The sequence below is a fragment of the Eurytemora carolleeae genome, unplaced genomic scaffold, assembly GCF_000591075.1.
Source record: "Eurytemora carolleeae unplaced genomic scaffold, Eaff_2.0 scaffold363, whole genome shotgun sequence".
NCBI lineage: Eukaryota > Metazoa > Arthropoda > Copepoda > Calanoida > Temoridae > Eurytemora > Eurytemora carolleeae.
The window spans coordinates 125,373-138,158 of NW_019397289.1; the positions used below are offsets into that span (position 1 = coordinate 125,373).

Genomic DNA, 12,786 nt, shown 5'->3' on the forward strand with positions numbered 1-12,786 from the left:
TTATACGGTTTTTTAAAATGATTCCTTTTCCTAAAATTTTCCAATTATTTGCGAAAATCGTAATTTAGAGCCAATAACGATCCGATATGATGTGGGACACCCTGTAATTAATATGTCTACAATTTTTTATCTGAGGTATTTGCTTCTATTCACCTGTCTATGATCGGAACCTTTATCAATAAGTTTATTTTCGGCGATTTCTTCTAAACTTTTAACTACACCAGGACTTCGGTTAGACCCTAGACAAAAAATATGTATTTGGATAGAAATAAAATATTATACGACACTCTTAAAAAAGTTTTTTTTCAGAGGTTTAGCTCTACAGACAAGAGTCCAAAACTTTTGCTGGATTGGAGCAAAAAATAAAAAATTGGATATGAAAGGGCAAGTTTTTTTTATTCCTTTGTCCCCAAAAATTAATTTATTTCACCTAAAAAGTTATTTAGTTTCCCCATTTCAGCGAATTTCAAAGAGGGGGGAAATTATTTTCAAGAAAAATACACCCTTGAAGTTTAGATCTCGAGATGTGAATCTGTAGATCAACCTATTAATCAGTCAATCAATCCATCACTTCTATCAACTTCAACTTCTATGTTGACTCTTAGAAATCCAGATAGAATACCTGGATCTGACCTGGAACTGAATAAAGGCATGGTTACCTAACTGCCTGAGACCTAGAGCCCATGATATTGGTCTAAGAGATGATAATTGTCTGCCTGGATCTTCATCTGTAATCTTTAAATCCTCCATCCCGCCCTCCTCAGGAATCCCTGGAAAAACAATCTTATTAAAAAAAACTTTATTTTGTCTCCGTTAACCGAAATAGAAGTAGCAACCAGAGGCGGCTTATGAGGGGGGGGGGGAAGGGGGGACGTGACGTTTCCCTCCCTGGAAAATTGGAAGGACATTCCCCTGAACTTCTAGCCTTTTAATTTTGAGTTTTAAGAATAGGTTCAAAAACAATTTTGCCATCGGAGCCACTTTTTCACTCAAACTGAATATTTTGTATTTAAATCCAAATCATACGAACACATTTTCCACCTTCCACTCCCCAAGCTGCTCATCTGTTGGCTATAAAGTTGAACAAATTCACTGTAAAAAATTCCAATTGAGTTAAATTACCCCCCCCCCCCCTGGAAAATATCATAAGCCACCCCTGGTGGCGACCTTTGATTGATCTAACGTAAACCTTCTATATTTTTAAGAAAGTTTAATATTTAACAAACAAAGAATAATACTAGGCTTTTATTTTAATTGGTTTAGTTGGTGTATTTATATAATAGTATATAAATGGTGAAAAAATTATAATATGCTGGAAATACAATAGTTCAGACAATCATCCTGTTTATTCTAGAAAATGTTCAGGTTTTCACATCTTTCACATATAGTGAGTCCGGATTTAGTTCTATGTACCGAGCTAGTGCAAATGTCCAGTGTTACATATAGTTAATTTCTGTACTAAGGGTGTGTCCTGAATAACGCCCACCACCCTCCTTTATTTCGTGACATAGTAACGTTTAATGTGTGATCTCAGCGCTCGGCCCCCTGACAAGTCCCTGTCTCATATATAATCTTTGATAGATGATTTATGCATGAAATGATAAGAGGGTTAGATTACGTAAGACCGGCTAGGGTGAGGGGACGGGGGTTCGAAAGGTTTATGTTTCTTGACTAATTTTTACATGTTTAAAGTAAAAGAACATCTCACCTTCTAAAAAACCTTCTCCTCCTAGAGTTTATCACTGCTACTGTATCTGGGGCTAGGTTATACACATTTTGCTTTCTAACAAAATATCAAAGTTCAAAAGACGATTTGTAAGGTATAATCTTGGGTCTGTCCTAGTGAACGATTTTTGGGGGTATAGGGTCTAGAAACTTCCTGTCACACCCATGTACAAAATTGATAGGAGGGGGGGGGGCCTGGGGGGGTCCAAAAATCGTATACTAGGAAATTACCAATTATCCAATAATTAGCCTCTCAAGATCAAATAGTTTCTTGCAGCAATTTAATTATCATGAAAGAGTCGGATTATTTTAGAATTGTTAACTCCAAACAATCAATTAACTTTACTTTGAGAAATCTAAACACTAATATGCATAACGATATAAAAGAATATAAAATAATATTTTTAAGTTTCTTTTAAACATAAGCTCCGCAGACCACCCTACGGCTTCAGCTCCTCCTGCTTCTCGTACAGCTGGGCTGGGAATTTGACATTATTAAATCTGCCACCGCGGCATTTACCATTCAGCTTTGTCAGAAGACGACATTTATTCTAATCTTATTTCTATAAGCCTGTAAGCTGAAAATAAAAAGAACTGCCATAAAATTAAAATATGGGACTTAAAATGAAATATTCCGGGGGGTGGGGGGGGGGGGGGTAGATGAATTCCCTTGAAAAGTATATTTTGTAATTCACAGCAAACTCCCTGGAAGCTCTGTATTATTCAATTGTTTCTTTTCTTAAACATGTTTGGTTCATCTGTTTCTAATTCTCTTTATACTTATCATTGAATACAAATAATCATTAGGACTCTTACAGTCCTTACAGGCTTAGATCTAAATTTTTTCATGCGAATTGGCTGGAGGGCCGAGGCGTTTAATCCAGGGGAGGGGGGCAACTGTGAAAGAAAGACGATATTTGATCAATCGTATGCTTATTTGAGTTGCTACAAAGAATATATTCATATATAGGTTTACCATTATGCTTTAAAATCAAAATCAGTGTACAGTGGACATTGCATAATTGCTGTGATTCATGTGATCATTGCAATATTTACGGTCATAATTTGAGTTTTATAGTGGTCTTTCTAATCCACAGTTTTATGGGTACCACTGTATCAAACTGAAAGATTTTCATAAGATTGAAATTATATACTTACATACATTATGTTATTGTTGCAAGATTCTGCATATACAGGGTGTCCCACCAAACATGACAATAGCAAGACGACTTGAAAGTCGTCTTTGATATTTGAATTTAAAATTGTCGAAATCTGAACGAAATTCTTTATATGTCGGGCAATATTGAAAGCACATAAAAGGCAGACCACATTTTGGAAATGGCAGGACTAGGGGAATTTTGTGATTATTATCTCTAGAAATTTACTTCTAAAATTAGGTTGACAAATAAACACAGCAAATTATATCAAAAATCAAGACGACATTCAAGTCCTCTTGCATACTGTCATGCTTCGTGGGACACCCTGTATCTGGGCATTCTTTCATTCAACTTATTTTGGGGTTTGTTCATATACTTATACGACTTACTAGTAGATATCTGTTTTCTGTATAGACTCAATTTCAGGTGACTCTTTATATTTGTAGGAATGGCATGTCTGATTCACAACGGTACCCTAAAACTGTGACTGATCAAGTTTGAATTAAGTATAAATGTTTATAATTTTGAAAACAGATTATTTTCAGTTTTTCCATACTAATTCGCGGTCGCGGATTTTTACTGCAAATTTCAATGAAACAATGTAGGAAGTATTAGAATTAAACCCTTCCCAATTTAGAATCGGGCATTTGCTTCTCTTTTAATTGAGGGACATTTGAAATTACAAAAATAGTCACTTTAAACTTTTTATGTGGAAATTAGATCAAATTATTTTTTGAAAAAAAAACCCGAATGGGTGAATGGACTATTGAATACCAAGAATAGTGCAAATTTTATGTGTGAATAGTAAATGTGTGAATGCGCACGCGCCCGGTTAAAAAAATATCATGAAAAATGCTTTCTGCAACAACAAGTTTACAGGCTTAGCTTCAAAATTTAAGAACTCACTGTGGAAACTTAGCCGATGCGTTCACAAATAGATTTTAGGTTGGTTGGTTGGTTAATTGGCTAGTTGGTTCGTTGGATAGTTGGTTCGTTGGTTAGTTGGTTTGCTGGTTAGTTGGTTCGTTGGTTAGTTGGTTCATTGATTAGACTCCTTAACTCAAATACAGAAGTCGCAAATACTCATGTAAATGGATATATTTCAAATCTAAAAAAATACAGATATGATAAACAAATGTTGATATATAAAATACAGATATGATAAACAAATGTTGATATATAAAATACAGATATGATAAACAAATGTTGATATATAAAATACAGATATGATAAACGAATGTTGATATAAAAAATGGATTTGAATGTTTACTTAAATAACTTACTGTTTTGTCGTGACAGGATATTAAGGAGTGATTGGAGGATCTGATGGAGTAGTTTAAAACGTTTGGAAATTCTTCTGAAATTATAAACCCAGTTGTTTTAAGTGTAATTACTATGTATTGCAAAGCTTCTTTGTGGATTTGATTGTTCACTTGTTTAACTGTTTGGTGTTTTCCTTTGTTTGCTTCGGTTTGGATTTTCTCCGAGAGGAGGGGTTGGTTGAAAACCACATTGTTTGGGGAGGGGTTGGAAGGAAGATTTATGGTCAATACTCACATATATATCAATTTTCGATTTTTATACTAGTTCTTTCACTTTACATGATGGACTTGGACACCTATAAAAATGACGACATTTTAGCATTTTATTGCTAATAATACTAATATGAGCAGGACCCAGTTGTAAAATTTATAGTTATTTTAAATACATGGGACATAAACAAAAGTTTGGAATAAATAAATCTTATGTGTATATACTTGTAATATGGGTAGGAGCGGGCAGTGACCCCCCTCCCCCATGGGGAGGGGGGGACTGGAACAACGACCAGTGAACTCTGTGAACTAACATTCTGACAACTTCTAAGATTTTATGGAAGAAAAGCATATTTACTTAAATGTTACATATTTTGGGTGCGGTATATCCCAACCTCAGGCCTAAATATTTAGCTCTAAATGCATGAGTATAAGGCAGTTTATAAAATTTAGGCTGTATATACATTTAGGCCTGATATGGTCATTTAGGAAGCCTAAACAGACAATTTATAATTGCTTACCCCGACCCCCTCCCCTTCCAAAAACCCATTATTTAAAATAGAAAGTATATAATCTGAAGGCTCCTACCGCTTTAGTGCACCCCATGTTGCAATATAGTACTTTGTATTGCCTTATCTGGATCACAGAAATGAAGGATGACAGAGAAGAAATATAAATAAAAAAGAAAGTAAACTTACAAATAAATGAAAGTATAGACTGTTTCAAAGAATGAATGAATAAAATGAAAGAATGCCCGCGTTTATTTAAGATGAAAGGATGAATGTGTTAATGAATGGGTCAATTGACCTAGTGAATGTCAATGTTCGTAGGATATATAGACAAATTGAAAGATGAATGCGGATGGATGGGGTTTCTTTTAAAATCCATGTGTGTGGGATAAATAGATGAATTTCCGCGTGAAAGATGAAAATGAATGTATCACCAATGTTTACTTGATGAATTCATGAATGGATTACTAAATGCCCATGAGGATGAATGATAATGCTTCGAGAATAAATGAATGCATTGATAAATGTTCACATTTGTAGTATGAACTAATGAATAAAATAATGCATGCTTTTTGAGTATTGATAGGATTAATAAATGAAAGAATGAAATAATGCCCTTATTAAAATCAACAGTTTTTTATATAAATTAATAAATGTATCAATCACCAATACCCATGTGTAATAGGTAAACTAATGAATGAATTAATGAATTAAACCCCAAGATAAAATGACCTTGAAAAAGAATGGTGTTTAATGCTTGGTCTCCAGCAAAACATATAATTAATATGACATATGTCCTTTAATAAATTTTATAGAAAGTGGCAGAGTCAAGGATAAAAACCTGACTCATGGAGTCATTATTAATTTACGTTGCTTGAATTGATCGAACGCCAAAAATCAGCGTAATAAATCTACTAAACATTGTCATCTCTGCAGTTCATCCACATGAACACCAACTACACCATCAGGAGCAATATCATGTCAATCATGCCAGAGTGGATAAATTATAGATAATCTTTCATTTCATTTCAGAGAATGTTGAACCAAGAATATATTTGTATCATTTTTATTTGTAAATGAATAATCAATATTTCATGCTTTCACATTCTATTTCATATATCTGGGATTCACTGTAATAGAAATTTAAACCGTTTTTACTCTTCTCAAATATCAATAGTCATAGATTGAAAAAAATATAAGATTTCAATCTAAAATACAATTTACTTTAGTTTAACGTGATTATTATCTATTTGTTTATTGCATCCCAAATTTTAAATCTTCTTATTGCATGAAATGTATTGGCCGGTAAATTGAATTACCATGTTGAAAAATATGTAAATTGTTAATATCTATGAGTAGACTAATATGTATATTAGGTAACGGTATAAAACCACCGAATATTTGTTAAACCGTGAATAATGTTTAAGCTTGAGGCGGTGGATTGAGATATTTAAGCTACTCAGAGCCTATTTATAAAAGCTTTTTTGACAGTTAGAGAAGGAGGGGATCAATAGTTGAGGGTTACTGCTGCTTCAGGTCAGTTATATTCGGGGATTAGAACCTTTGGAATGTTGGTTTATAAAATAATTCTTAAGAGTAGGACTGGGAAAAATCCTTCAAACAAATAAAATAATTTTTTTTAAATTACGGAAAGGTTACGGAACGTTTAAAAATTACCGAAAAACTCCGTAAAATTACGGAAATGATTGCCTTGTGGAAGACGACGCCTGGCCGCGTTAAACTAGTTCCACAAGATTCAACAGAATGAGATAGAACGGATACGGGGCATTAGTACTGATATCATCTCTACAGTCTACACGTGGATATCGATATTGACTCTAGTTCTGAACCCTCTAGTAATAAGTTATAAGAAATATATATACTGGAAGTTATCTATGCGTTTTATTAGAGTCTGACTCACGTCCTCTATAGCCTAATCTAAATGTTTAGTTAAAGAGACAAATGTATACCGTTATTTTAATTTCAAGGGACCATTACTTCAAAGAGGCTTATGCCTGATTCACAATAGTAACTTTACTCTTTGAACTTGTATTTGATTTATTATGTGGAAACTATAGTCTTGCCTTTCCTTCTTCTTTCTTTCCTGACTTCTTCCTCTTTAAATCCTTTCTTTCCTTACTTCATCTTTCCTTACTCCTTCCTGTATCACTCTTACCTTTCTCCTTCCTTTCCTGACTCCTTCCTTCTTAAATCCTTTCTTTCCTTACTCCTTCCTTTCCCAACTCGTTCCTATCCTTACTCCTTCCTTTCCTTACTTTTATCTTTCCTTACTCTTTCCTTTCCTTACTTCTTCCTTTCCATACTCCCCCATTCCCCTACCTTCCCCATCCTCCTACCTCCCCCATCCCTTCCACCCATAACCTTTTGACTAATGAACGTTAATACCCCGCATATAATGTTGGCTTGAAACCTAGGTATTTCTGGTTGTATACTACAGGGTATATATATATATACCCAAGCATAAGTCTAGTTAAGCCTGGTATTATAGTTTAAAGAGATTGTCAACGTAATTTTAAAACCTATATCTGATTAATAGTGTGGAAGATACCGTAGTTTTCTTGACTCGAAAAGTGTTTGACTTTGATAATTTTTTCCTTGCTTTTATAAACAAAATGCGCAAGTCACTTTTACAGAGAAATGAAAATGAAAATAAACAAAAACAAAAACATGTATAACTAATTCAGTCATTGCAATCTTTGCATGCTGGGTCACTTGAAATCACATTTACAGTCCTTTTAATTGGAACACAATTCCAATGTTATATGTTCCTTGAGAGTCCAGCAGTCGTCTTCTATAGTTTTTGGTTCCTCCATTATAATTTCAGCTGAATCAATAATGGAAATATATCAATCATATGTATATTGAACTCCGTTATAGAGATATATATATACATATATATATTACATATATTCATTCAATAGATTTGAATAGATTAGAGCAGAATAGAATAGAATATAGATCAACACAATACAACCGCTGATAAACATATAGATACAAGACAGACACTGTTGATTGATTGAGTCAACTGTTTCCAAATATTAAGGAGGACAATTACAAACTCAAAGGTAGAGTTTGTTCAAACAAGAGTTGTATCTGTTTACAAACTGTAAGCTATAATCGAGTATTTCTGCAGTTCTGATTTTGCATAACTTGAAAACTTCTTGGGTTTTGGTTTTGCCTCACAAATTCGCTCATCGCTGACACTTTTTTGTAAACCTTGACATGTACTATTACATTTTAAAGTTGGTCAAAGTCAAAGAACTGACGTACACTTGAATAAGTCTACAGAGTATAGGAAAAATGTATTTACAGCTTTAAAAACAAACAATGTTTGAAACTAATGATTTGAATAAAACCGGAGCTCTCTGATGGATTCTCCGCCTTTCTTCCGCCTCATGTGACAGATTAACCCTCCTCTTTCGGTTTTTCGTGACCACTGGAACTATCCAATCTGAGCCTTAGCTCCAGGTCCGTATGAGAACTGAAGGGTTTACATCAATGGAACTATCCTTATTCCGAGCTATTGAGCTCATACTGGTTACAGAACATTTCAAAACTACTACTTGTTTGTTTAAGGTTTCAATTGAAAGAAATTATTGTCAAAATCCAGATAGATTTTTGGTTTATGAGCTTGCCTTTTTTGGTTTGCAGTGTTAAATCTGTAAATTTTCTTCATCATAAACTCTCAGATTTACAACCTCTCCTCTCCACTGTCTTTTAAAGATTGCAAGCTCTAAAGCAAAACTCTGTTAGAACTTTGCCAATTACTTCTTGAAAATAAAGCTAACAACAAGTGCGTTACAGTTTAAAATGTACATGTAAAGGGCTACAGAAAATCATAAGCGAATTTGAGCGGTAAAATCAAAAGCCCAAGGCGTTGCGACACTTCAAAGTCGACCCTGTCTTAAAAATTGGTGAAACTTTTATGTAAGCAGACTGAATCCCTCTTATGAATATTTTCGAGCGGTGAGGCATCGGCTCAGTTGTGATCCTAAATTCGAAGATCATGTTTATTATGTTTATTTTTTTAGACAGGTGAACTTTTTAACATAGAATAATTTTAGTTATTTAGAAAAAAATTTCTATTTAGACAAACTTTTTAATTTTTTAATAGTATTAGGCTTTCACTAGCAACAAGTCACGCGTATGAAAGTTTTTCAAGCAGCCATTGGTTTCCATCGAAATTTTCGTTGAACGAAATTCGCGAAACTGAACGAACGAAATTCGTTCATTTTGTTTAAAATTTTCGCGAATTTCGATGTATTTTCGACCTCATTTTCGTTCGATATAAATGGAAATTTTTCCATTTCGCAAAAAGAAGATTGTATTTTCGCGAAAAAGTAAGATTTTTGTTTTCGTTCACATTTACGTTGGCCAAACGAAATTATCGCCATTTTTCCTTCGTAATATAGCAAAACTCAAAAATTTTTGACTTTCTGTAAACTTCGCAAAACTTCCCCGGTCGGTTCAGCCGTTTTGACGTTTATTGGACACAAACAGAAAGACATAAAATTTTCCATTTTTAAACAATACCCCAGAGTAATTCTTAAATCTTTGAACTCTGCTCTCTGATGTAGAATCCTTGTTTTTTTTAAAACTCTGTATACTGCGTGGTGTGCTGTAGAGAGTGTTATAGGTCTATTGGGTTTATAGGGACCAAGGATGTAATGCAAGGAAAGTTATTTCAGAAGTGTACACATCTTTTCTACTGCAGTGTACTGTCTCTAGGCGGTAATGTAAACACAAGACAGATGTCAAAGCCTGACATGGGATCCATCTTTCACATAAAAAAATCAATGAAATATTCTGGTCATAGGAAACTATTATGTGAATTATCAAAATTATCAAAATTTAATAATTTTAACCTCCTCGGATACTAAACGAACACTGAGGCATCTTTTCTAGTTTACAAATTCCGCCCAAAGAGAACTGGTTTCAATATGTACGCAGAGTATACACGACCGCAATTAACTTTCCTTGCATTACACCCTTGATATGGACCTTAAGCGTAATTTCAAGTTACCCTGTACGCAAAGATGACAATCCCCGATTTACAACAGTACACTTGAAAGCGTTGTCTTATGAAGAATGCATTAGATGTCAATGTTTTTGTTTATTTTCATTTGCGGTTTCTCCGCGAAAGTGACTTGCGCATTTTTTGTTAATAAGAAGCAACGGAGAAACTCTCAAAAATAAACACTTTTTGAGCTGAAAATACGACTGTATCTTTCACATTTATGGTCAAATAGAGGTTTTAAAGGTATTTTTGTAAATCGGGCATTGCTATCTTTAATGGAGGGTCACTTGATATTACGCTTACACTCCCATTAAGTAAAATAATAAAAGACGAAAGGATGAATGAAATGATGAATGAAATGATGAATGGATGAATGAAATGATGAATGAAAGGATGAATGAAATGATGAATGAAATGATGAATGAAATGATGAATGAAATGATGAATGAAATGATAAATGAAAGGATGAATGAAATGATGAATGAAATGATGAATGAAATGATGAATGAATGAAATGATGAATGGATGGAGCAAACGGGTTTTGGGACTAAATTTTAAGGGTTCATCGATGTACCATATGGGACGTGAGGGTTGGTGGGATTAGGGGGTAGGGTTATCGGTCCCACAGGGTTATTTGGACCTATTTGGGATATTTGGACTACATCTTAGGGATAATTGGACATATGTAATTCAATACTTTTCTAGTGCAAATATAATATCAGTTAGGGGTGATTTTTTCTGTAGANAATCAGATAGATGAGTGATAAAAAAGACTATTTTACTAAAGTCATCTTTAGTAAATGGATATTACACAAATGTATACTTCCCTTGCAGCTATACTTGTTGTTTTTTTATCTTTGCAATATATTTGTTATTATTCGCAAGATTATTTTATTGCAAAATATCACATACAACCTTTAGATCTTTCTATTGAAATTGTTCTAGGTGTCATCCTTTGTGGGTAACCCTGTTTGTTTGTCAAATCGCTTTATCAATGTACCTTTTTGTTATTGATGTCAACCTGGTATGTTTTCAGGTGTTTGGTCTTTTCTATAAAACGTTTCACAGATGGAAATTTTATAGATAAAAAAATAATTGAATGAAAACAAAGATAAATTAATCATATAATACAAAACAAACCGATCGTTTTCAAAACAATCGTTGTCAACTAACCGGTTTTCATTTACAAAAGAGAAAAGGACTATTTCCAGCAGAAAAAAAGACCGTTTTATAAAGTATATGGGTCAAAGTATGAAATCTTGCTTTGATGGAGTCATCAGATGGTCATTTTACACAGGAGGCAAATTCACTGAAAGGAATGTAGCGTAATTTCACGTGACTCTCCATGCAAAGATGTCAATGTCCGATTTACTAAAGTACCCTTGAAACCTTAATCTGATAATAGATGTTAAAGATACCGCAGTTATCCTGACTTAAAAAGTGTTTAATTCAAATAAATTCTCAATTGCTTCTTATTAGGAAGAGATGTGAAAGTCACTTTCCCAGAGAACCCACGTAAGAAAAATAACAGTTTATATAAACAAAAACATGCATATCCTATTCATACTTAAAGGGTACCGTTGTAAAGCGGGCATTGACATCTTTGCATGGAGGGTCACTTGACATTATGCTTACAGTCCCTTTATGCAAATATACCTAAGAGTAAGACAACATTCATATAACTTGCTATAATTTAAATTGCCTCCTAATCTTCAAGAAAAGACCATTTTTGCTTCACTTCAAAACCATATGGTTTGTTACTTTTTTTCGTATTCAAAAGTTCAAAACAAACACTTATTGACACATTTGTTACCATCTGCAAGATTATTTTATTGCAAAAGAATGCATACAACCTTTCGATCTTTCAATTGAAATTTTTCTAGGCTTCATTCTTTGTGGGTAAATCCTGTATGTTTTTCAAATCGCTTTATCAATGTACCTTTTTGTTATTGAATATTGTTATCCATAATCAGACAAAGGTTAAAAGGGTACTGGTGTGAATTAGACATGACCACAAGAAATAGAAGGTTACTCAAAATTACGTCTACAGTCGGTAAAATATGAATTTTCTCAAAAAGAGATGGTAATCAAAAAACAAAGAATTAAGATTTTCAAACCAAANGGGGGGGCATGTACAGAGAGAAAAGGAAAAAGAGGAGGTTATGTACATATGAAGCTGTGGTGAGGGGGGGGGCATGTAAAGAGAGAAAAGGAAAAAGAGGAGGTTATGAACATATGAAGCTGTGGTGAGGGGGGGGCATGTACAGAGAGAAAAGGAAAGAGAGGAGTTTATGAACATATGAGGCTGTAGTGAGGGGGGCATGTACAGAGAGAAAAGGAAAGAGAGGAGGTTACGAACATATGAAGCTGTAGTGATGGGGGGCATGTACAGAGAGAAAAGGAAAAACAGGAGGTTTACATATGAAGCTGTAGTGAGAGGGGGCATGTACAGAGAGAAAAGGAAAAACAGGAGGTTATGTACATATGAAGCTGTAGTAAGAGGGGGGGGCTTGTACTGTAAGGAGAGAAAAGGAAAGAGAGGAGGGCATGTACATATAGGAAGCTGTGGTGAGGGGGAGGGCATGTACTGTACATACAGAAAAAGGAAAGAGAGGAGGGCATGTACATATGTGAAGCTGTGGTGAGGGAGGGGGCATGCACTGTATAGAGAGCAAAGGAAAAAGAGGAGGCTATGTACATATGAAGTTTTGGTCAGGGGGGGCGGGGGCATGTACAGAGAGAAAAGGAAAAAGAGGAGGTTATGTACATATGAAGCTGTGGTGAGGGGGGGGGCATGTACAGAGAGAAAAGGAAAGAGAGGAGGT

At 34.3% G+C, this 12,786-nt stretch overlaps 1 protein-coding gene across 1 annotated transcript in view; it reads right to left on the bottom strand.

Annotated features, from left to right (window-relative positions):
- LOC111713288 (uncharacterized) overlaps nucleotides 1-1,804 on the bottom strand; it is a gene marked incomplete at its 3' end in the record, with an annotated part of 34,429 nt that extends 32,625 nt beyond the window's left edge. The window contains exons 1-3 of the mRNA XM_023488124.1: nucleotides 1,709-1,804; nucleotides 660-770; nucleotides 154-239 (exon numbers count right to left, since the gene is read on the bottom strand). Coding sequence (XP_023343892.1) covers nucleotides 154-239; nucleotides 660-750 — 177 coding nt within the window. The remainder of the gene's footprint in view (nucleotides 1-153; nucleotides 240-659; nucleotides 771-1,708) is intronic.
- Between the last annotated feature and the right edge of the window lie 10,982 nt (nucleotides 1,805-12,786).